Source organism: Octopus sinensis, linkage group LG7 (genome assembly GCF_006345805.1).
Source record: "Octopus sinensis linkage group LG7, ASM634580v1, whole genome shotgun sequence".
NCBI classification, from domain to species: Eukaryota; Metazoa; Mollusca; class Cephalopoda; order Octopoda; family Octopodidae; genus Octopus; species Octopus sinensis.
Genome location: NC_043003.1, coordinates 17,345,207 through 17,369,937, shown reverse-complemented (window position 1 = coordinate 17,369,937; position 24,731 = coordinate 17,345,207). Strand labels below are relative to the sequence as shown.

The following is a 24,731-nucleotide window of genomic DNA, read 5'->3' as shown; positions in this document are numbered from 1 at the left end:
ATTTTGTTCATAATATTTGGCAGGATTAGAACTTCAAATTTGAATTTAAGGAATAAGGAAAAAGATGCATTGAATAAACATTTAATTTTTTTTTTTTTTGTGTGTGTACTTATGAATTTCTTAAAATTTCTTGTCAGTGGTAACCATGTATAGCACTTTTACATTCTTTTTAGATATCACCAGCATGTCATAACTCAAGATACAATAATTAAACATTCCTTATAGATAGAAAATAATTAACCTGGAATCAATTTGTGGAATGCGTGATTTTGTTTTTTCTTGCTTTGTAGATTTGTTATTGAAGTAATAACAATTTTACTTAGGACAAGAGATTCTGACTTGTTGGGGGAGGGGAAATGGATGTTGTAATATTCTTCTTTTCAAGGGTATTTATTAGTGATTTTAAAGGTCTGGGACAGTTTCAGCAAGAAATCAGAAGTAGTTCACAAATTTATCTTGTGTAGAAGTTTACCAATGAAGAACGTTACAATATTCAAGTGAAAATGGTTTCTTATACTGGTGCTGGTGGCACGTAAAAAGCACCAACTGACCGGGGCCGTTGCCAGCCTTCCCTGGCACTTGTGCCGGTGGCACGTAAAAAGCACCCACTACACTCACGGAGTGGTTGGTGTTAGGAAGGGCATCCAGCTGTAGAAACACTGCCAGATCAGACTGGAGCCTGGTGCAGCCACCTGGCTTCCCAGACCCCAGTCGAACCGTCCAACCCATGCTAGCATGGAAAACGGACGTTAAACGATGATGATGATGATGTATGAAGCATAAGATCCTTCATAAATTAATATGAAATTTTAAAGGAAGGTTTTAGTTTAGATTATTTTGAAACAGGAAATTTGTATCCTAGAACTAGAGGTAATTTCAGGTGGATTAGTATCAAAAGGATTAAGTGGATAAATACTGTGATAATCATTTCTATGAGTATTAAGGCTATCATGGTATGATTGAAGTGGATCGAAAATGAATTCAAAACTAGATCTAAAATTTGATGGCTAGAGAGCTTCTCATTCTATGGAACACTTTTTTATTGTCTGAATAATAATGTAAAAATGTGAAAGCACAATTACTTTGTCCATTTGGTGTCTCCCTTCTCCCTCTTTTCGATAATGTAGCCAAAGAGAGGACTTCCACCATCTTTCTTTGGTGGATTCCATTGCAATGTAATGGAATCATCAGTTGTTGAAACACATTTTGGAACTCCGGGAGTGCTTGGAGGATCTGAAAAAGTTAAATTATATTTTCAGTATTTTTAAAGCAGAAACCAGGTTTGTGTCTCTAAAGACATGTTATTCCTTACCTGAAAAACAGGTAAGGGTTAGTGACAGGAAAGGCATTTAGGTGTTAGGCAATGTCTCAATAATATATCATTCTAATCCTTGATAACTTGGAAAGACAAGCATAAAAATTGAAAATGAATTGAATTCCCTACACAAAACAATCCTGATAAACATTACTTATAACAAACCCTCATTAATATAGCCCTTTTTCAACCTAACCATTCCTACCAAACCTCTAACCATTCCCACTAAACCTCTAACCAGTCCCACCAAACCTCTAACTATTCCCACCAACAAAACTCCCAATAGTAGAATAAGCAATTAATTTTTTTATATTATTTTGTCCTACACAAATAATAAAAGCTAATAACTCCCTGCCCCCACCTAAACAAACAACAATCAATATAATTATACAATTACTACCAAAAAACTTAAACAACCCTAGTAATCGTATGACCCCTTAACCCCCACCTCCCAATTTTAACAATACACTAAACAAAATAATTGATCCTGAAATAGGAGAAAGATAATTTCATTATAAATTTCTCTGTCTTCATAAAGGACAAACTGGTACTCTGTTGCTAATGACGATAAGGGTTCCAGTTGACCCAATCAGTAGAACAGCCTGTTTAGGAGATTTATGTGCAAGTGGCTGAGTACTCCACAGACATGTGTATCCTTAACATAGTTCTCAGGGAGATTCAGCAAGAATGTGACAAAGCTGGCCCTTTGAAATACAGGAACTACTCATTTTTGCCAGCTGAGTGGACTGGAACAATATGAAATAAAGTGTCATCATGACCTTACAATCGTGAGCCGAATGCCCTAACCATTAAGCCACGTGCTTTCACTTAAGGACAAATCTATAATAAACAGAATTAAATTAAATTAATGAACTTACCATAAGGCAGTTTAGCCAAGACTGCTTCATCAGTTTCCAGGGCATCACTGACACCTTGGTCGTTTTCAGCCATGACCCTGAAATCATATTCACAGCCTGGTTCAAGATTGCGAACAGTGAACTTTGGAGCGTTAATAAAGCTGCTACATTTTGTCCATCTGTTCGTACCAGTCTTTTTCTTCTCCAAGATATAGTTGTTAATAGGGTTGCCGCCGTCATCCTTTGGTGGTTGCCATTGAAGCATTAGGGATTCACCATCAATATCAGTGGCAATGAATGGTCCGTTTGGAGCTGTAGGTCGGTCTAGAAATTATCAAAAAATTTCATTTAATGAAGTGGTTGTATCTTTTATGTCAATCAAAATCAAAATCAAAATCAAAATCAAATTCGATGACTGGTAGCTGTGCTAGTAGGGTGCAAAGAGCACCATATGAGTGTGATCGTTGACAGAGCGGCTAACCAGCTTCCGTGCCAGTGGCACATAAAAGGCACTATTCAAGTATGATCGCTACCAGCATCGCCTTACTGGCACTTGTGCCCATGCTAGTAGGGTACCAAGAGCACCATCTAAGTGAGATCGTTGCCAGAGCGGCTAACTGGCTTCCATGCCAGTGGCATGTGAAAGGCACCATTCGAGCGTGATCGTTACCAGCATCACCTTACTGGCACCTGTGCCGGTGGAATGTGTAAAAAGATTAGAGCGAGGTCGTTGCCAGTACCACCTGACTGGCCCCTATGCCGGTGGCATGTAAAAGCACCCACTACACTCTCGGAGTGGTTGGCGTTAGGAAGAGCATCCAGCTGTAGAAACTCTGTCCAATCAAGATTGGAGCCTGGTGCAGCCATCTGGTTCACCAGCCCTCAGTCAAAATCGTCCAACCCATGCTAGCATGGAAGGCAGACGTTAAACGATGATGATGATGATGATTTTAATAAATAGATCTTAAATTAAATCACATCTGACAGTGTGTGTGTATGTGTGTGTGTGTGCATGCATGTATTTGTGCTTCTTTGACACAAAATTGCATGATAGGTCAGAAATGAATGTTTGTTTCCAGCCCTCTATGAAGTCATATCTGGCCATGAGGGAATATTACTCTGCTTGAAAATAGATGAGGGTTAATGCCTAGAAGGGCATCCAACCATAGAAAATCTGCTCAACAAATTCCATTTGACCAAAGCCAGAATGGAAAAATTGGGCTCTTAAAATGATGATAATAATAATAATGATAATAATAATAATAATAATAATGAAATTATTGTGTACAGTGCTCAGGTGCACCACAACTTGGCAAAAGTGCGTATAAAGCATATGCAGCAATGTACAAATGTCTGGAAAGTGAGCAGTGTATGAGTCAGATACATGCTTGTGTGTGTATGGAGGGGAGAAAATCAGGTGTAGTGTTGGCGAATATCAGGAAGCATGGAAGTTTTGAAGGATGCAGTGCTCCAACAACTAACAACTGGTGCCGGCAGTTTGTTACATGCTTCAGCAACTCTTAGCGTGAAAAAATGTTTCCAAAAGTCATGGGAGCTGTGCTGTTTTCTGACTTTGTAAACATGTCCACAGGTGGAGTTTGAAAAGGTGCTCAGAGTTATCGTTAGTAAGATGGTTAATAATTTTATGGGTATCTCTACTTTTAATATGAGTGGTTGATTAAGAGCTCATTTTAATAGTGACTTACCAAGTACATTGACTTTCACACTGACCGAATCAGAACCTGATGCGTTCTTCAAATTCAAAGTATATCGACCGGCATCATTTCTTGTGGCCTTTACCGTTTCTAATTCAGCAGAATTTTTGGTTATCTAAAATATATAGAAGTAGTTTTAGGTATAATTTTCTTCCAATGGAAAACAAAAAAAAACTAATAAAATTTATAGGAAACAAATCATGTTCTGCATGAATCTGCAAATTGCAATCCATTTTGAATATAAAGCAGATAAACCAGGAAATTTACCTTCATATCTGTACGACTGTTTTCTTTGACTGGTTCACCATCCCTCATCCATGTTGCAGTTGGTTTCGGAACTCCAGTAAATGGAATAGCCAGTTTGAAATCCTGTCCTGCTTTCACAGTTATGTCTTTAATACCTGAGAGATCGATTGTTGGTTTTTCTAAAAGAAATTAAAATTTAAGAACACGTATAAACTTCTGGTGATTTTGAGAGTTAAAACTTTGATACAGATAAATATATTGAGAAGTGAAATACATTACTTGTTCCTCTGTGTGTGTATGTGTGCATGCTTGTTCCTTTGTGTGTGTGTGTATGTGTGTGTGCTTGTTCCTTTATGTGTGTGGGTGTGTGGGTGTGTGTGGGTACTTGTTCCTCTGTGTGTGTGCTTGTTCTTTTGTGTGTGTGTGTGTATGTGCTTGTTCATCTGTGTGTGTGTGTGTTGTGTGTGTGTGTGTACGTGCTTGTTCCTGTGCGTGTGTGTGTGTGTGTGTGTATGTGTGTGTGTGTGTGTGCATGTTTGTTCCTCTGTGTGTTATTTCTACATTCCACAACATATAAATACATAAAAACAGAACAGACACACACATACACAGAATAACAAGCACGCACACACACACACGCACTAACAAAAACAAGCATGCACACAGACGAGAATAAGCCCGCATGCACACCCCCTTTCTCTTCGCAACTGACAGCTGACAAGACAAGGGGTTCACGGAAACCAACAAATTCATTGTTTGCATAATTTCGAGTCAAAACGAAAGATTGACGAATATTTTATTATTTATATTATTTATATTATTTATAGGCGCAGGAGTGGCTGTGTGGTAAGTAGCTTGCTAACCAACCACATGGTTCCGGGTTCAGTCCCACTGCGTGGCATCTTGGGCAAGTGTCTTCTGCTATAGCCCCGGGCCGACCAATGCCTTGTGAGTGGATTTGGTAGACGGAAACTGAAAGAAGCCTGTCGTATATATGTATATATATATATATGTGCATGTGTGTGTGTTTGTGTTTGTCCCCCTAGCATTGCTTGACAACCGATGCTGGTGTGTTTACGTCCCCGTCACTTAGCGGTTCGGCAAAAGAGACCAATAGAATAAGTACTGGGCTTACAAAGAATAAGTCCCGGGGTCGAATTGCTCGACTAAAAGGTGGTGCTCCAGCATGGCCGCAGTCAAATGACTGAAACAAGTAAAAGAGTAAAAGAGTATATTATTTATACCTGGTTGATCTTCAATAACAACCGCTTGTGTGGGTTTACTTGGTTCTCCTGGACCTGCTGCATTTTCAGCAATAACTCTAAACTGCATCTCTTCTCCTTCAGGTAATTTAGTTACTGTGAAGCTGGTACCATCTACCGGAGCACGAGTACATGGCACCCATTTGCCATCCTTTCCTTTCTTTTCAACTGTGTAACCAATGATTTTACTTCCGCCATCATTTTTAGGTGGTGTCCAAGACAAAGTGACAGAATCCTTAGTGATTTTATCAAGACTTGGAGAGCTTGGAGAGCCAGCTGGGACTATAAAATTGAAATAAAATACATTCAAAATACAAATAATGTAAAACGTTTCTTTTATGCATTTGTTGCTTTTACTGACATATGAAAATATATTGGCTATATTACTACAGTTCTGTTATATATTACTTAAATAAATTTAGATAATATATAGGTTATATGGAGGCGCAATGGCCCAGTGGTTAGGGCAGCAGACTCGCGGTCGGAGGATCGCGGTTTCAATTCCCAGACAGGGTGTTGTGTGTGCTTATTGAGCAAAAAAACCTAAAAACAACATGAGGCTCCGGCAGGGGGTGGTGGCGACCCCTGTTATACTCTTTCACCACAACTTTCTCTCACTCTCTCTTCCTGTTTCTTGAGTAATGCTGCGATGGACTGGTGTCCCGTCCAGCTGGGTGGAACACATACGCCACAGAAACCAGGAAACCGGGCCCATGAGCCTGTCTAGGCTTGAAAAGGGTGACGTTTATCATTTATAGGTTATATAACCACTAGTCGATGAAAGAGATGTGCAAAATTGAAATATATGTATAATTCATATGATGGATTCTCTCATTGAAGAATGAGCATTCAGCTTTTGCTAAATGAGTACACAAATAATTTGTTTATAGGAATCAAATGTTCCTGCCATACATTAGCTCACTCTCTTCATCAAATCGACATTGTCTGAAGAGGTGCACAGTGTACCATGCATCAGGTGTTGAAGTGATCACAGAGTGATGTGAGATTAAATGTTTGCTCAAGAACACAACACACCACCTGGTCTAGGAACTGAAACCATGATCACCAGATCGTGAGAGCAACATCCTAACCACTAGGTCATATGACACCACTTATATAACTAATATGTAGGCTATATAACTACTATTCAATTAAAACAGTTATATAAATTATGCATAAATTTTTGAATTACATGTTATGTAACTACTAATTACTGAAAGAATGTACAAAATTTAATTAATATATAGGCTTCATAATTGCTGTTCAGTTTTAAAAATGTATCAAATTGTGAATAAAATGCTGGACTGGCTCCTGTGCAGGTGGCACATAAAAAGCACCATTTGAGCGTGGCTGTTGCTAGTACCGCCTGACTGGCCCTCGTGCCGGTGGCCCGTAAAAGCACCCACTACACTCTCAGAGTGGTTGGCATTAGGAAGGGCATCCAGCTGGAGACTGTTATTTTTATACCGCCTGTACCAATGCATATGCATGTAAAGTATCCGCATGTCATTAGTCTACTGCTAGTCTCATGGCTAGAATGTGACCTAAAATAGCTAAGATAATGCACGGGACGGCAAGCGCGCACACCTCAAGAGATAAAGTACACAATAGTGAATGTAAAAAGTCCGTGATAAATGTGGGGCAGCTCTACATTGTATATTTACGTTAACCGCAGGTAGACAAGCAAAAGTATGATCGCATATTTGCATCAACCATTGTCAAGGGGTTAAACATTTATTGTTTATAATATGGCGTAAAAAATGTTCGTTGCTCAGAACTGTGCCCTAGTCACCTATGATATAGCATATTTGAATTATCTAAAATTGTGTTTTTTAAGCATTTACAAAGGATACTTACAAACTGGATCTCTGACTAAGTGAGGTGGTGTTGTTTTACTGGGTTTTCCTGGACCTGCTTCATTAACAGCAGAAACTCTAAACTCAACATCTTGACCTTCTGTTAAGTTCAGTACAGTGAAATTTGTGTCTGGGGTTGGGAAGACACAAGCTTTAACCCAATCTTTATCTTTCCTTTCTTTCTTCTCAACAATGTAACCTAAAATGAAAATGTAAATGACATTAAACCAAATGCTTGTATTTAGATTGCTAATTGTAGTATAAGTTTTCTGTGAATATAAAACAATGCAATTTCCATATTTGAGAGCATATTAGATGCTCTCCAGTTTCAGAAAAATCTTTTTAAGGCACTAAAGCTTAGGGATGGCCCAACTTTAAATATAAAACTCAAAGTGATTTTTCAGGGATATTTTTTTGACAAAAAAAAGGGTTATTTGTATGCCTTCAAATACAGTAATTACAGTAAACTGAATTAATCCAAATAAATAGAATCAACACATAATCTCACAAAATCTGATAAATAAATGGAATTAATATTTGTAAAGTCTCTTTACCTTTGATTGGGTTTCCACCATCTGAAGAGGGTGCTTTCCATTTCAAAGAACATGAGGAACGATCGAATTTTGTGATTTCGACTCCATGTGGGGCATCTGGTGCATCTGTATTATAAAAGAGTTATGTTAGAATTTTCATAGAATAAACCATATTATTACCTTTTTTTTATATTAAAGATTACATGAATAAATTTACACACACACACACACACACATTTATATATATTAGTTGTCTGATACAGCACCCGGAATAATATCGACCCATACATTTTTCTACATTAATATATCTATACTACTAGGTATATGAATGTGGAAAATAGAGATTTTATATTAAATAGAAAAATTAATAATTATATAGAATATATAATATAATAATTCTTAAATATTATGATATTCGCACAAGATGTATATTTATACACTGAATCCACCATCAGTACCAAGACACCATGCTGTTATGAACAATGCTCTTCTCTTTTAGAGTAAATGATTGAAAACGATTGTGCTGGTATGGTCATGTGATGCATATGGACGAGAGCAGCTGTGTAAAGAAGTTGAGTTTGTTCTTTCTCGAGCCATGCCTGGCTCATAAGGGCCGGTTTCCTGGTTCCCTTGGCATATAGGTTCCCCACCTGGATGGGACGCCGGACCCTCGCAGGTGAGCTGCAAGATGCAGGAGGAAATAGTGAGAGAAAGTTGTGGCGAAAGAGTCAGAAGAAGTTCGCCATTACCTTCTGCCAGAGCTGCGTGGAGCTTAGGTGTTTCACTCATAAACACACACATCACCCGGTCTGAGATTCGAACCCACGATCCCTCGACCACAAGTCTTCTGCTCTAACCACTAGGCCATGCGCCTCTACTTGTGTAAAGAAGTGACAATCTCTAACTGTGGAGGAACCCTGTGGAAGAGGTAGATCTAGGAAGACGGGGGATGAGGTGGTGAAGCATGATCTTTGAACATTGAGCCTCATGGAGGCAATGACAGATGACCGAGACCTTTGGCGATATACCATGCTTGAGAAGACCCGTTAAGTAAGCGGAATTATATCATGGCCGATGCAAATGTCATGAAACTGGCACCCATGCCAGTGGCACATAAAAAGCACCCATTACACTCTTGGAGCAGTTGGTATTAGGAAGGGCATCCAGCCATAGAAACCATGCCAAATCAGACTGGAGCTCAGTGCAACCATCCAGCTTACCAGCTTCAGTCAAACCATCTAACCCATGCCAGCATGGAAAGCAGATGCTAAATAAGGATGATGATGATAATAATGGTGATTAATAATTATTTTCTGAGCTTATCTTTATTTCAGAATCAAAATAATTTTACAAAATGATAATATAAACTTACCAAATGGATTCTTTGCGACAACCTTTTTGCTCACCAGAGGCTCACTAAGACCATACATGTTTTCAGCTTTTACACGGAACTGATAAGATTTTCCATCTTTCAGCCCTTTGACTGTATGAGATGTTCCTGCGATTAAACCAGGAACCTTTTCCCAGAAATTGGAGCCTTCTTCACATTTCTCTAAAACGTAACCTAAAATAAAAATTTTAGAGAGGAGATCAGCAAATATTCTTAATAGTTTGAGAGATTTGAGGTAGAAAAAAATTTTTAATTAACTGAAACTATAAGTGATATTTCTAATTTAGGCACAAGGCCAGCAATTTTCAAGGAAAAGGGAGTTAATTAATTACACCAGCCCCTTTACTTGACTGATACTTTATTTTATCAACTTCAGAGGGGTGAAAGACAAAATGAACTTTGATGGAATTTGAACTCAAAACATAAAGAACCAGAACAACTACCACAAGGTATTTTTTTTCCTGATGCTCAAAAACTTCTGCTGGTCCATCTCCTCAGAAGAATAGTAATAATAATTGTTTCTACTGTAGGCACAAGGCCTGAAATTTTGGGAGAGGGGGTAAATCAATCACATTGACCCTAGATTGGTACTTAATTTATTTACCCCAAAAGGATGAAAGGCAAAGTCAACCTTGGCGAAATTTGAACTCAGAACGTAGTGGCAGACAAAATACCATTAAGCATTTTGCTCAACATGCAATGATTCTGCTAGCTTGCCGCCTTAATAATAATAATAATAATAATAATAACAATAATAATAATAATAATAATAATAATAATAATAATGCATACCTGATACATCAACGCCACCCAAATCTGCTGGTGGATTCCAAGACACCTTACAAGAATCAGCTGTGACATCTTTGATTTCCATAGGTTCTCCAGGAATTCCAGGTTTATCTAAATGAAGAAAAATCCTTTGATTAATTATACTGTTCACATAAGCCTTCGTTAAACTTTGTTCATTTTCTAAACTCTACCCAAATGTATTCTTCATATTACAGTGTATTTTAAAATTGTACAAGAATAATTTGCCAATTTGATTATTTGATTAACATTCTGAAGATGTTTCTATGTATGCCAAAGTTGGTCCTAAACAACTCAGCTCTTTAACTATTTATTCAACATATAAACGAATAAGGTAGAAAACATTTAATTTTTGATTTTTTTTTTGTTTTACTGTTGCTTACTTATTGCAAAGTTCTAAAAAGAGTCAAACAATATTATTTCAATCTTACCCAAGACAACGACTTGAATGTCAGCTGTGTCAGTTCCTAATGCGTTGCTGATATTAACTGTATATTTGCCACTATCTCCCCTTTCAGCACATGGGACATAGAGCTTAGCATCAGTTTCACTGCTGGTTGTTTCAGCCTGAAGTAAATATGTTGCATTATATTATTGTAGCATAAATCTTAGCAGGTATACTAACATGAAAATATACATACACTTAGTCATGGAATAAATTTTATTTAATTTTATTCTGACTGAAAGTAGTGGAGTATAAGAGATGTATATGAAGGGGTGCTGAAAAGTTCCTGGTTTTGAATAAAAGGAAATACAAGAAAATAAGATGATTTTATTCAACATATTCCCCTCTCAGATTCACACACTTATTGCAGTGAGCAAGCGAGATGAAATATGGAACTAGGAAAGAGAAGAACTAAGGAAGCGAAGTTTTATGGGGATAAGAATGAATGTGAATTGAAAAACAAGGATAAACAAATAATTAGAAACGAATAATTATCTTAACAAAATTACGAAATAGGGCTAAAATTAAAATTATATTGAGGGGACATTTTCAATGAAAAAACACGAGCTGTTAGTGAATAATACATTTTAGGTATTAGTGGTGAATGAAGTGCAAGGGGACGAAAGAAAAATGAGAGAAAAATCTTAGCTTTTAGATATCGTTCGGTAGAAGAATGAATATGTAAGGAACCACATGAAATCGAGTGTCCTTAAGTTTTTCTAAGCCCTATAAAAGGACTCAGAAGATTGGGCCTCCAGACAGGGCTTTCATGATTCCCTTAAAGCCAGGAACTTTTCAGCACTCCCTTGTATATTTAGATGTATTGAGTATTAAGATACATAGAGTATTAGTGACGTATATACTTACACGAGGGCCTACAGGTTTGCCATTCTTTTGCCAAATAACTGTAGGAGTTGGAGCACCCGAAATACCCAGAGGAATTGTAAGAGGCTCTCCAGCTCTGACACGAATCTCTCGAGCACCAAATAAGTTATCAAGATTTACTTTTGGTTTCTCTGAAATAATAATAGAAATTATATTTTAGCTGAGGATTTCATTTGTAGAATAACTATCTAAATAGAAGCAGCAAAGATATTTTCTTTTCTTTTTTTCTTCTTGTTTCAGTTTTTGGACTGTGGCCATGCTGGAGCACTGCCTTGAAGAATTTTAGTTGAATGAATCAAGCCCGGTACTTATTATTATTATAAGCCTGGTATTTATTCTATCAGTGTCTTTTGCCAAACAGCTAAGTTACTGGGACACAAACACACTGATACCGGTTGTCAAAAGTTAGTGGGAAGACAAACACAGACACAAAAACACTCACCCACATACACACACATATATGCACACACATACACACGCACACATATTATGGGCTTCTTTCAATTTCTGCCTACCAAATCCACTCACAAGGCTTTGGTTGGTTCAAAGCTATAGTAGAAGACACTTGTCCAAAGTGCCACACAGTGGGATTAAATCCAGAACCATCATCATCGTTTAACGTCTTCTTTCCATGCTGGCATGGGTTGGACAGTTTGACTGAGGACTGGCAAGCCAGTAGGCTGCACCAGGCTCCAATCTGATCTGGCAAGGTTTCTACAGCTGGATGCCAATCCTAATGCCAACCACTCTGAAAATGTAGTAGATGCTTTTTACATGCCACTGGCACAAGGGCCAGTCAGGTGGTACTGGCATCGACCACAGTTGAATGGTGCTTTTTATGCCACCGACATGGAAGCCAGTCTGGCGGCACAGGCAACGAGCATGTTCAAATGGTGCTTTTTATGTGCCACCGCCATGGGAGCCAGTCAGGCAGCACTGGCATCAACCATGTTTGTATGGTGCATTTTACATTCCACCAGCACAGGAGCCAGTCCGGAGGGACTGGCATTGACCATGCTCAAATGGTGCGTTTTATGTCCCACCAGCACAGGTGCCAGTCACGCGGAACTTGACATCAGCCACGACAATAATTTCACTTGACTTAACAGGTCTTCTCAAACGTAGTTTATTCAACAATGTGGTTGGAAAGCAAGCTTCTTATTTCTTTATTGCCCACAAGAGGCTAAACACAGAGGGGACAAACAAAGACAGACAAACAGATTAAGTTGATTATATCAACCCCAGTGCATAACTGGTACTTATTTAATCAACCCCGAAAGGATGAAAGGCAAAGTCGACCTCAGTGGAATTTGAACTCAGAACATAGCAGCAGACGAAATATCGCAAAGCATTTCACCCAGTGGACTAACATTTCTGCCAGCTTGCTGCCTTCTTACCACACAGCCACTCTGCCTATATATATATTTTCATTCTTTTTCTTTTTAATGTAAATATTTTCTCTGATTGCATTTAAAAGAAAAAAATATAGAATTTTGTAATAAATATCTAATCACCTTTGGATGGTTTTGCAGTAACTGGTTTAGAAACGAGGCTTGGGTCTGATTCTCCTGCTTTGTTTACTGCCTTGACTCTGTACTCATATTCTTTTCCTTCAACTACCTTATCATCAGTGAAGTTAGTTTCCTTCAAAAAGTAAAGAAATACAAATAAATAAGTGATTGAATGTTAATGTATAACAATTTGACAAGCATATTACACATACACACACCCAAGTAAGCACATAGATGCAAAATAAAAAAGGGAAAAATAGTGCTCAAATACCAAAGTAGAGTAATAAAGGAAAGGCAAAGGTCAATACAACTTGGCATCTGTGACATCGCAACTCATTTCTACAGCTGAGTGAACTGGAACAACGTGAAATAAAGTGTCTTGCTCAAGAACATAACATGCAGCCCGGTCCGGGATTTGAACTCACAACCTCGTGATCATAAGCTTGACGCTCTAACCACTGAGCCACATACATATATATCCACACACTATTTATATGCATTTGGATTGAATCCCCTGAAAGTTGATATGGGATCTCTTAACGACAATGTAAACTTAATGTAATCAAGATATCCTTGGCTTGAAGAGTAGCTTGCGGTCTACCCCTTGTTTGGATAATTACTACTTCCGAGGTTACACCAGCTATGAAACATATGTAGATTGGATTTTATCTACTCCATTCTCTTATTTGGGACATATTTATATATATATATATATATATATATACAGAGAGAGAGAGAGAGAGAGAGAGCACTCTCTTCATTACATAAACCAATGTTTGCATTATGAAGGCAACACCCAAAACATTAGACCACATGTAGGTAGTAAAAGAAATACTTAAATATTGTATTTCGTTTTTGGATTTGGTTTGCAAGATTCTTTATATGAGTTTGTGTGTTGAAGCATATTCTGTTGTGTCTGGGAGAGTCATTTTCTTTTTGTGCCTTATTACGTAACACACTCATCGGTAAAATTTCCACTTATTTCTTCTTTTTTTTTTTACATATTCTAATATGTGAGGAATGAAAAAATGAAATAAATTAACAATGCACACACATGAACTTATACTTACAGAAACTGGGCTGCGGTTGACTTTAACCCAACGGTTGCTTTTAGTTTCTTTCCTTTCAATATCATAACCAGTAATTGGTGCACCACCATCGTTTTCTGGTTTATCCCATTTAAGGTCAATGTGAGTCCTATCATGATCCACAATTGTTGGTTGGCTTGGAGGATGTGGTTCATCTGAAATATGTTTAATAGTTCAATTAGAAAATTGTTGATTTGATTATATGGAAATAATACAAGAGGGAACACAAAGAGCAACATAGAGAGAGAGGAGTAATGGAAAAATAAGAAAAGATGTCAACAAGAAACTATGACATTACAACCAGCCAGGCAAAGTCTTCACTACATTTGCGGCACCTGCCAGAGGGAGTGTTTGTCCAAGATAGGACTACACAGCCACAGCAGGAGATGTATTAGGACATGAAATGTAAAAGCTAGACTAGATTATTTTATGCACAACTCCATTGACTCCCGAGACAAAAAAAGATGCCAACAACAACAATACAAGTACAACACCAATTTTCCAGGCACCAATGGTTGGGAACCGCTTATAATCAACACTAATTTATGAGAAGGAACTTCAAATTCCTGTGACCATCAGATTAGTTTAATGGTATCTCGCACAGTACAGTATTAATAAAAAATAAATGTGCCCTTTTAAAGCCTAGCCAGGCTCAGGGGCCCGGTTTCCTGGTTTCAATGTTGTACGTGTTCCCCAGCTGGACGGGATGCCAGTCCATCGCAGCGTTACTCATTTTTGCCAGCTGAGTGAACTGGAGCAATGTGAAATGAAGTGTTTTGCTCAAGAACACAATGTGTTGCCCGGTCCAGGAATCGAAACCACAATCTTACGATCATGGTGCTGACACCCTAACCACTAAGCCATGCACCTTCACACAGCACAGTATTAATAAACTCATTTTACACAAATGTACAGGTGTCTATATTTCACTTAATTATTTAAGTAAATTTGTTATTTGTTCAATTTACATTGCGTTGACCAAAGTGACCACACCTGGTTCAGAAAAGTCCCTAATCTGAAAAGATTTTAGAACCAAAGGGTTCAGAAAATCGATGTTGTACTTGAATACTGTTTTGAAAATAATCCTTTAAATAAATCATTCGTAATAAAATCTGAATGGTTCACTATTTCCACTTACAAAATTTATAGCTATTTGAATTTAACATGTGCTGGTTGTCAAGCAGAGGAGAAGGATAAACACTCTCTCTCTTTCTCTCTCACACACACACACACATTCTCTCTCCTCTCTCTCTCTCTCTCACTCTCTCACACACACACACCCTCTCTCAAACACACACACTCTCTCTCTCTCTCTCCCTCTCTCTCTCACTCTCTCACACACACACACCCTCTCTCAAACACACACACTCTCTCTCTCTCCCTCTCTCTCTCACTCTCTCACACACACACACCCTCTCTCAAACACACACACATTCTCTCTCTCTCTCTCTCTCTCTCTCTCTCCCTCTCTCTCTCACTCTCTCACACACACACACCCTCTCTCAAACACACACACTCTCTCTCTCTCTTATACACACATGCACACACACACATCATATATGTTAGGCTTTTTAAGGAATGTGTTTTTAAGATAGATACTTATTGTATCAGTCATTTTTGTTGAACTGCTATGTGCTATCTCACTGGGCCATAAACAAACCAATAATGTCGTCAAGTGATATCTGTTGAGTGGGGGTAAACACATACAAAACACACATGCACACACACGTACACGTACACACACAATGGGCTTCTACCAAATTCACTCGCAAGACATTGGTCAGCCTGGGGCTAGAGTAGATGACGCTTGCGCAGTGTTCCACACACTGGGACTGAACCTGAACACACACGGTTTGGAAACCAATCTTCTTTACCACACAAAACCACATTATAAAAGATCATAGTATATTTATTGAACAAACATTATTACTTAATTAGAACAAAGAAATAAAATGCAATGGTATCATGCTTACTGAAGGGATTCTTGGCAATAATGCTTTTATCTGTCTCTAAAGGTTCACTCAGGCCATGGACATTTTCAGCCATAACACGGAATTTATATTCATGACCATCTTGAAGTTTAGGTACAGTTACTTTAGTTCCACTAACGGCATTGCTTACTTTCTCCCATTTTCCTTTGGTAGGATCAAATTTCTCAACAACATAACCGCTGCAATAAATATTATTTTCATTAAAACTTCTCAATAAATGTGATGTAATACATACATTGCAAAATATATAATACATATGACACAATTCCATAATAAATACATCGGGTAATGACCCCTTTTGGTCATGAATGACCATGGGATTTCACCTAGAAAATTCTCTTCCAAGGCACAAATCTGGGCAGGGTTGATTGTGGAAGACCAGCAGTCACCCATGCATACCTATTTCTTTACTACCCTCAAGGGGCTAAACACAGAGAGGACAAACAAGGACAGACAAACGGATTAAGTCGATTATATCGACCCCAGTATATAACTGGTACTTATTTAATCAACCCCCAAATGGATGAAAGGCAAAGTCGACCTCGGCAGAATTTGAACTCCGAACATAACGGCAGACGAAATACCGCTAAGCATTTTGCCCGGCGTGCTAACGTTTCTGCCAGCTTGCTGCCTTTACCCATGCATACCAGCCTCCCCTCTTCACACCATTGATATTATCCAAAGGAAAGGCAAAGGCTGATGCAGCTTGGCACCAGTAACATCGCAACTCATTTTTACAGATGAGTGAACTGGAGCAACATGAAATAAAGTGTTTGGCTCAAGAACACAACACCTAGCCTGGTCCATGAATCAGACTTACTACCCAATGATTGTGAGCTCGACTCTCCAACCATTGAGCCATGTGCCTTCACATACATCATCATCATCATCATCATCATCGTTTAACGTCCGTTTTCCGCGCTATAAATATAAGAAGTTTTTTGTAGAAATACTTACGTAATGTCACTTCCACCTTTATCTACTGGAGCTTTCCAAGTCAGTGTTGCACTGTCTTTTGTAATGTTGCTCACTTCCAGAGGGCCTTCTGGCCGAGCTGGTCCGCCTAAAATTAGCAATAATTGTCACTGTAATTAACATCATCACCACCATTGTAGTAATAATAATAATAAATTCGAACTGACTGTCCTATACAGGCCAAGAGACCAGATGCTATTGTAAAAAATAGCATTAACAAAACATGTTTACTCATAGATCTGTCAATGCCAGCAAATTGCAACACTTCTGTATAAACATTTGAAAAGTTAAGTAAATATAAGGAATTTGAAAAAGAGGTATAAAAAATATGGCGTCTAAAAACAACTATATCTGTGATCATCACAGCTGTAGGAACAATTCCAAATGGTACTCTTGAATAGTAAGGCCAAATACCAGGAAACTCCAAGGTGTCAGAACAGCATGAAATTGTTCTTATGGGTACAATCCACATCCTAAGAAAAACATTGTTAACTTGAAGACGCCTTATTCTTTTAAAACTCTTAAAACTGAAATATTACAAATTTTAACAGAATCTTTCAAATTCTGGTCTCCTTCTGTACAATATAACCCTGCTAAAAATAATAATGATAATAATAATAATAATGATAATAATAATAATAATAATAATAATAATAATAATAATCCTTTCTACAATAGGCACAAGGCCTGAAATTTTAGAAGGAGGGGGCCAGTCGATTAGATTGAGCCCAGTATGTGGTTTGTTGTGATGCTCTTATTTTCATTGTATTGAAAGTGTTTTGCGTAGGATGTGTGCAAAACATAGTAGTGCTACTTTCTGTATGTTATATATAGTTGTTAGTCCTGGTGTTTTTGTTATGTATTTGTCTGAATATTTTTTTATCATACCTAATGCGCCTACTATGATAGGAATTGTTTCTGTTTTTAGATTCCACATTCGAGTCACCTCTATTTCCAGATCTTTGTATTTTGAAAGTTTTTCTGTTTCTTTTAGAGACACGTTGTCATCTGTTGGTATTGATACATTGATTTATTATTATTATTATTATTATTATTATTGAGTGAGAGAGCAGTGCATGCCATCAAAGTGACACTGGGGTAAAATATACGAAGCCCAGTATACCCATCATGACTACCCATCTGATATAGGTACACTAGGCACATTCATCACAACTATTTGTGCACGACATGGTGATCTTATATCAAGATAAACAGCACATGACTTTGCAGGTGGGGGCCCAGTTAGAATTTTCTTCTGGTCAAGTAACCCATCCTGATCAAAAGGTCCCTGAATAAGGATTGTTTAAAGATGTTGAATGAAACACCCATGTTCCCAGAGGTGAATTATTCAAGACCCAAAGAATCCCTCTCAACACATGGCTATGATGCTCCCCCGCTACTTCTGCTTGTGATCAGAGATGCACATATCGTCAGCCACTAAGGGACATGCTCAGCTGGTTAAGGTCAAACAACTGACTAGCAAATCTGTGGTATTGAGCAGAATATTTGCTGTAGCCCATCTTTTATACCAAGACAAAACAATGTACATGATAACACTTCCAATCAGTTAAGATCAGAAGCCACGAGAGCCACTGCCTGGTACTGCATCAGGGCATTTGTTGTTGTTGTTTGTTGTTGTTATTAAAATCCAATGAAAATACGTTTTACTTACTCAACACAATAACATTGACAGTTGCTGAATCTGATCCATGTTCATTTTCAATTGTGATGGTGTATTCACCAGTATCGTTACGTACACCTTTTTTGCATGAAAGAGTTGAACGTTTCTCTTTGTTCTCAATAGTAATAATGCTGGTTGACTCAACTGAAACAGTCTTGCCATCCTGTAATTAAATAATAAAAGCATATATATATATATTTATTTATTTATTTATTAATGTAATTAATTGATTAGTTTTAACATACATGGTTTCCTTGCTTATTCAAGGTTTGAATGGAAATTTTTATGAAGCAGGATTTTACAGCCTTTATCTGTTTTTCAAGTAAGGAGTTTCTTTATTTCACAGGCCCTAAAAAGTGCTGAGCAACCAGGCATGAGGTCAACACCTAATGTTGCTATCTACATCAATTTGTTCAAGTGCTGACAGCATGAAATTTAAACACACACATCTGCACACACACACACATATATACACGTGCATACAAATATAGCCTAATATCAAATAAAATGATAACACACACACACATATATATATATATATATATATATATATATCATTGTCATCATCATTGTTTAACGTCTGCTTTCCATGCTAGCATGAGTTGGACAGTTTGACCGAGGACAGGCTCCAATCTGATCTGGCAAGGTTTCTACCACTGGATGCCCTTCCTAATGCCAACCACTCAGAGAGTGTAGTGGGTGCTTTTTAATATATATATATATATATAGTAACAAATTAATAAATAAAACATATGCATACATACATACATACATATATGTACATACTTACATCTATATGTATATATACATGCATATATATATATATATACATACATACATGTATTCTTTTTTCTAACTCCTCCTAGTCTTTGGACTATGGCCATGCTGGGGCACCACCTTGAAGGATTTAGGCAAACAAATTGATTCCAGTGCTTATTATTTTTAACTCTGGTACTTATTCTATTGGTTTCTTTGCTGAACCACTAAGTTACAGGGATGTAAACACACCAACACCTGTTGTCAAGCAGTGGCAGGGAAAATCTAGATACAAAGACACACACACATGCATGCACACATGTATATGTGTGTGTATGTGAGTGTATGTATATATATATATATTATATATATATATATATTATATATATATATATATGTATGTGTATGTATGTTTGTACATATCAACAATAAGCTTCTTGTAGTTTCAGTCTTCTAAATTCCTCTGCATGGCATTGGTTGGTCATGGAAATATAAGAAGAAACTTGCCCAAGCTGCTGTGCTGTGTGACCAAACCCCAAACCACATAGATGCAAAGCATTCTTGTTAACCACACAACCATACCTGCACTTACCATCAGTAACTCTATATTTTGTCTTTGCTCCATATTAATTCAAAAATTAGTGAAGTTACATTTTTTAGAAAAAATTCATTTTTATTATTTTTATTTTTTCTAATTAAATGACAAACTATTTTTAAACAGGACAAATTATTCAACTTACCAAGCCTTTTTTAACCCAAGTAACAGTTGGTGGTGGTTCTCCCACAAATTCTGGTTCCAATGAGAATGTCTGATCTTTCTTAATTTTGACATCTCTTAAAGACTTGGTGTCAATTCTTGGTTTTACTTTACGTGGTCTTGTAAGAACTGGTCCTGAGGTAGCACTAGGCATTGAATTACCAGCTCTATTTTTAGCGATAACACGGAAATCATATTCCTTGTTTTCTTTCAGTCCTTTTACGGTGGTTTCTTTTTCATCAGCTGGAACTTCCTTGGCCTAATATCAAATAAAACGATAATACATAAACAAAAATATTACATTTTCCCATACAAAATTATTTATGAAGCATCAAAATGGTCGATAAGTTACATAGTATAAGTTAAACACATGAATATATATATTATATAATCTAATGTACAGCATGTGGAGGTGCAATGGCCCAGTGGTTAGGGCAGCAGACTCGTGGTCAGAGGATCGCGGTTTCGACTCCCAAACTGGGCGTTGTGTGTGTTTATTGAGCGAAAACACCTAAAGCTCCACGAGGCTCCAGCAGGGGGTGGTGGCGACCCCTGTTGTACTCTTTCGCCCCAACTTTCTCTCACTCTTTCTTCCTGTTTCTTGGGTAATGCTACGATGGACTGGCATCCCGTTCAGCTGGGGGGAAAACATACACCATAGAAACTGGGAAATCAGGCCCATGAGCCTGGCTAGGCTTGAAAAAGGGCGCATAAATAAATAAAATACTGAACACAGGGGTTCACACTGTAAGAGATACACAGAACCAAAAGTGACTGGTTTTCATGTGCTGTGTGTGTGTGTGCAAGATCACACATGTGGTGACAGCATTCCAGCCCAGAAATGTGGCTGTAAAATGATGGTGATGATGATAATAATAGTGGTGGTGGTGGTGGGAAATGATATGGAGTAGATGGTAGTAGTGGTGATGGTGGTGGTAAGGATGATGATGATGAGTATTTACTGATTAAAGGCACAAAGAGAAAAGAAGTTGGGCATAAGGTTCATATCTATTGGAAGAACGTTGATAATTTCTGATAATTTACAACAAATGCATTTTTTAGATTTAATGTTTAAGTTAAATAATAATGCATGAAATGTCCTTACATCTTCCCAATCATCTGAGCCCTTCAGTTTCTTTTGAATGAGGTATCCCTCAATAGGGGCACCACCATCTTTCTTCGGGGCTTTCCACTTCAATTTCACGAAATCTCTATCAGTATCTACAACTTCTGGCTTGCCAGGTTTATCAGCAGCACCTGAGAAAATTATAAAAATGTAATATTATAATTTAAGATCAATAGTTTTAACAAATATTTAGTGTTGTTGTTTTTTTATATAGAAGATATTAGTGTTATTTTATAAATTTACACAAGGAAAATTTCAGATTAGAAACATACTTTTGCAGATTGTTGATTGCATAAATTACATAATATCAGAACAACTTTTAAATCAATATTCAACCTTTTAGCATTTAAACCAGCCATATCCAACCAAAATATTCTACCTGTTTTAACTTAGCAGTTCAGTAAAAGGGACTGCTAGAATAAGTACCAGGCTTAAAAAAGTAAGCACTGGTGTTGATTCATTTAACTAAAAAGAATTCAAGGCGGTGCCCCAGCATGGCCGCAGTCTAATGTGTGTGTGCATGTGTGTACATATATATATATATATATATATATATACGAGGAAAACGCTCCCCCCCACCCGTCCAATGGATGGTGCTGAGTTGTCAAACATTTAAACCAAATTTTCTCAAAACAACTTGTCTGACCATCCTATTTTCTGACATTATTTCAAGCAAGCCAGCTTTTTTTGTGCAAACTGCGCGCGCATTTTTCTCGCGTATTCGTGGTATCGATCACAACAGCTACTTGCGCGTACAAATGCACGTTCCCACGGCTTTATCGATCATATTCTCACCTGGAATCGATTTTTGTAATTTTTTCAAGACATATACACACCCTACATATCAAATTTGAGCGCAATCGGATGGAGGATGCCCGAGATCCTAGAAGACCCACACATAGACAGACAGAATGGATTTTATACAATATATATATATATATATATATGTCTATATGTATACATTTATGTATATATTTGTGACTTACTCCAGGGATCTTTGGCCAAAATTTCTCCATCTGTATTCAGTGGTTTGCTTTGGCCTTCTGAATTGACAGCCTTTACTCGGAATTGGTAACGATGGCTGGGTGTTAATCCTTTTACTCTGCATTGCAGTTCATTAACTTTAGCAACTTCAACCCATTCATCTGTATTGGAATCCATCTTTTCCACAATATAGTGTTTGATGGGACAACCACCATCATCTTTGGGCTTCTTCCATGACAAAAGGCACTTGTCTTTGAAAATATCTGATACATCCAGAGGTGCACCAGGAGGTGTGGGTTTATCTGCAATGGAATAATAAGAGAGAATTTTACTAGAGCTTTACGTGTTAATTCATAGCTTTAAACATTTATCAAAAACCTTTTAACATATTCTTTGTAATTCCAAGTAAAATCCTTTTATTTTAAACCAAAATACAGAGAAGTGCATCTCTTAATAAATTAATAAACTAATAAATTCTAAAATTGAAAATATGAAAAAATATAACAGTTTACAATTTCATATTTTTATGAAGCAAACAGAGGGGACAAACAAGGACAGACAAAGAGATTAAGTCAATTACATCGACCCCAGTGCCTAACTGGTACTTAATTTATCGACCCCGAAAGGATAAAAAGCAAAGTCGACCTCGGCGGAATTTGAACTCAGAATGCAAAGACAGACAAAATATCCCTAAGCACTTTACTCAGTGTGCTAATGTTTCTTATTTCTTTATTACCGACAAGGGGCTAAACATAGAGGAGACAAACGACGCCAGTGCATAACTGGTACTTAATTTATCGACCCCGAAAGGATGAAAAGCAAAGTCAACCTTAGCAGAATTTGAACTCAGAATGCAAAGACAGACAAAATATCGCTAAGCACTTCACCTGGTGTGTTAACGTTTCTGCTAGCTCATCGCCTTCCTTTCATGTATTATATTAAAAACAATAGCATGATTCGTTGCTAAATTTAAAGTATTATATCAACAAAGCACACGGAATTCTGTTCTTGATTCGACGGTCATTCGGAATGCTCACAGCAGCCATATTCCTACCACTCTATGTCACGCTGGTGAGACCCATATTGGAGTACGGGATTCAAGCCTCTTCTCCTTATCTCCTCAAAGACATACAGCATCTCGAAAGAGTCCAGAAGCTGGCTACCCGGATGGTTCATGGTCGCAAAAATTTTTCCTATGAAGAAAGGCTGAGGACGCTCGACCTTTATTCTCTAGAAAAACGCCGCCGCCATGGTGATCTCATTCTCGCCCACAACATCATAAGCGGAAAGTGTAACCTCTCAAAAGAGCTGTTCTTCACTCATGCTCCAGAGCGTCGGCTGCGGGGTCATTCCGAAAAGCTCTACCTGCGACGATTTCATCTCAATCGAAGGAGAGGAGCTTTCTCCGTCCGGGTTGCGGATCCGTGGAACAAGCTGCCAGACGAGATGGTGAAGATGCCGACGACCGCTTTGTTCAAAGCCTCCCTTGACCTCAAGTGGCCTGAACTCTTTACATGAGCACCACCCTGTACTTAACTCCATGTCCCCCTACATGGCCTTGCTATTTGCTTTTGAACCAAATTAACTAACTAACAAATAGAAATACAAGAATCTATAAACAATAAACACATTCAACATTTAGGCTTTAATAAGTCCTAATCACCAAACCCTAAAAAGTATGTGTTCTGAGTCAGTTTGTGTTTTGCTATGCTGAGTTTAGGTGAGTGTCTTTCATTATATCTCTCTCGTTTTAGATATAAAATATTAGTTTTCTTTAAACAGAGTATGATATATTTATAATATAAATTCATAATGATGCACATAAAATTAAAAACCAATTTCTATGAAATTTGAGATAAATTTTTTAATGTAATCTTTGTGTGAGCAGATATACTACTCAACTAATATGAAAACTCAAACAAACTTCAAAGTAAGAAAAATACAATTACCAATAACTTTAACTTTAATTGGTATTTTATCTGAACCATTACTGTTGGTGAGAGTAAGCTCATATTCGCCTGAATCTGATCTTTGGGCATCTGGAATTGTGAGACTGGTGAATTTATCTGATATTTCCATGTCCAAATCAGCTGAACTTAGGCTCACCCCATCTTTCTTCCAGCTTGCTTTAGGAATAGGCACAGCTAATAAAAATAAAATAAAATGCATTATTTGTTTGTTTAGAGGGAATTATTCCTGTTTTCAATATTTGATCATGTTAAAAGTTTAATCCTTCAAATTAAGTCCATTATCAATATTATTATTCATCTCCTTAATCTATCTACAAGTACAATATTACCATGATACATACATGCATACACACATACACCCCTCCACATACATACATACATACATACATACACACACCACACGTACATATATTTATAAGGTAACTCATCATAGTAATTTTTCTTCATGATAAACCTTGACTGGCTTCCGTGTCTTGACTGGCTTCTGTGCCATTGGCACATAAAAAATGCCAACCGATCGTGGCCACTGCCAGCCCCCACTGGCACATAAAAAGCACCCACTACACTCACGGAGTGGTTGA

At 37.5% G+C, this 24,731-nt stretch overlaps 1 protein-coding gene across 1 annotated transcript in view; it reads right to left on the bottom strand.

Moving 5' to 3' along the window:
* The window catches only part of LOC115213975 (twitchin), a 280,495-nt gene that overhangs the window by 84,680 nt on the left and 171,084 nt on the right, over window positions 1-24,731 (bottom strand). The window contains exons 38-57 of the mRNA XM_036504380.1: window positions 24,130-24,324; window positions 22,183-22,482; window positions 21,176-21,327; window positions 20,054-20,329; window positions 18,549-18,720; window positions 16,859-16,964; window positions 15,884-16,080; window positions 13,893-14,065; window positions 12,826-12,955; window positions 11,294-11,442; window positions 10,413-10,548; window positions 9,967-10,074; window positions 9,157-9,348; window positions 7,806-7,910; window positions 7,253-7,450; window positions 5,378-5,677; window positions 4,155-4,312; window positions 3,879-4,002; window positions 2,194-2,496; window positions 1,083-1,233 (exon numbers count right to left, since the gene is read on the bottom strand). Coding sequence (XP_036360273.1) covers window positions 1,083-1,233; window positions 2,194-2,496; window positions 3,879-4,002; window positions 4,155-4,312; window positions 5,378-5,677; window positions 7,253-7,450; window positions 7,806-7,910; window positions 9,157-9,348; window positions 9,967-10,074; window positions 10,413-10,548; window positions 11,294-11,442; window positions 12,826-12,955; window positions 13,893-14,065; window positions 15,884-16,080; window positions 16,859-16,964; window positions 18,549-18,720; window positions 20,054-20,329; window positions 21,176-21,327; window positions 22,183-22,482; window positions 24,130-24,324 — 3,625 coding nt within the window. The remainder of the gene's footprint in view (window positions 1-1,082; window positions 1,234-2,193; window positions 2,497-3,878; window positions 4,003-4,154; window positions 4,313-5,377; window positions 5,678-7,252; window positions 7,451-7,805; window positions 7,911-9,156; window positions 9,349-9,966; window positions 10,075-10,412; window positions 10,549-11,293; window positions 11,443-12,825; window positions 12,956-13,892; window positions 14,066-15,883; window positions 16,081-16,858; window positions 16,965-18,548; window positions 18,721-20,053; window positions 20,330-21,175; window positions 21,328-22,182; window positions 22,483-24,129; window positions 24,325-24,731) is intronic.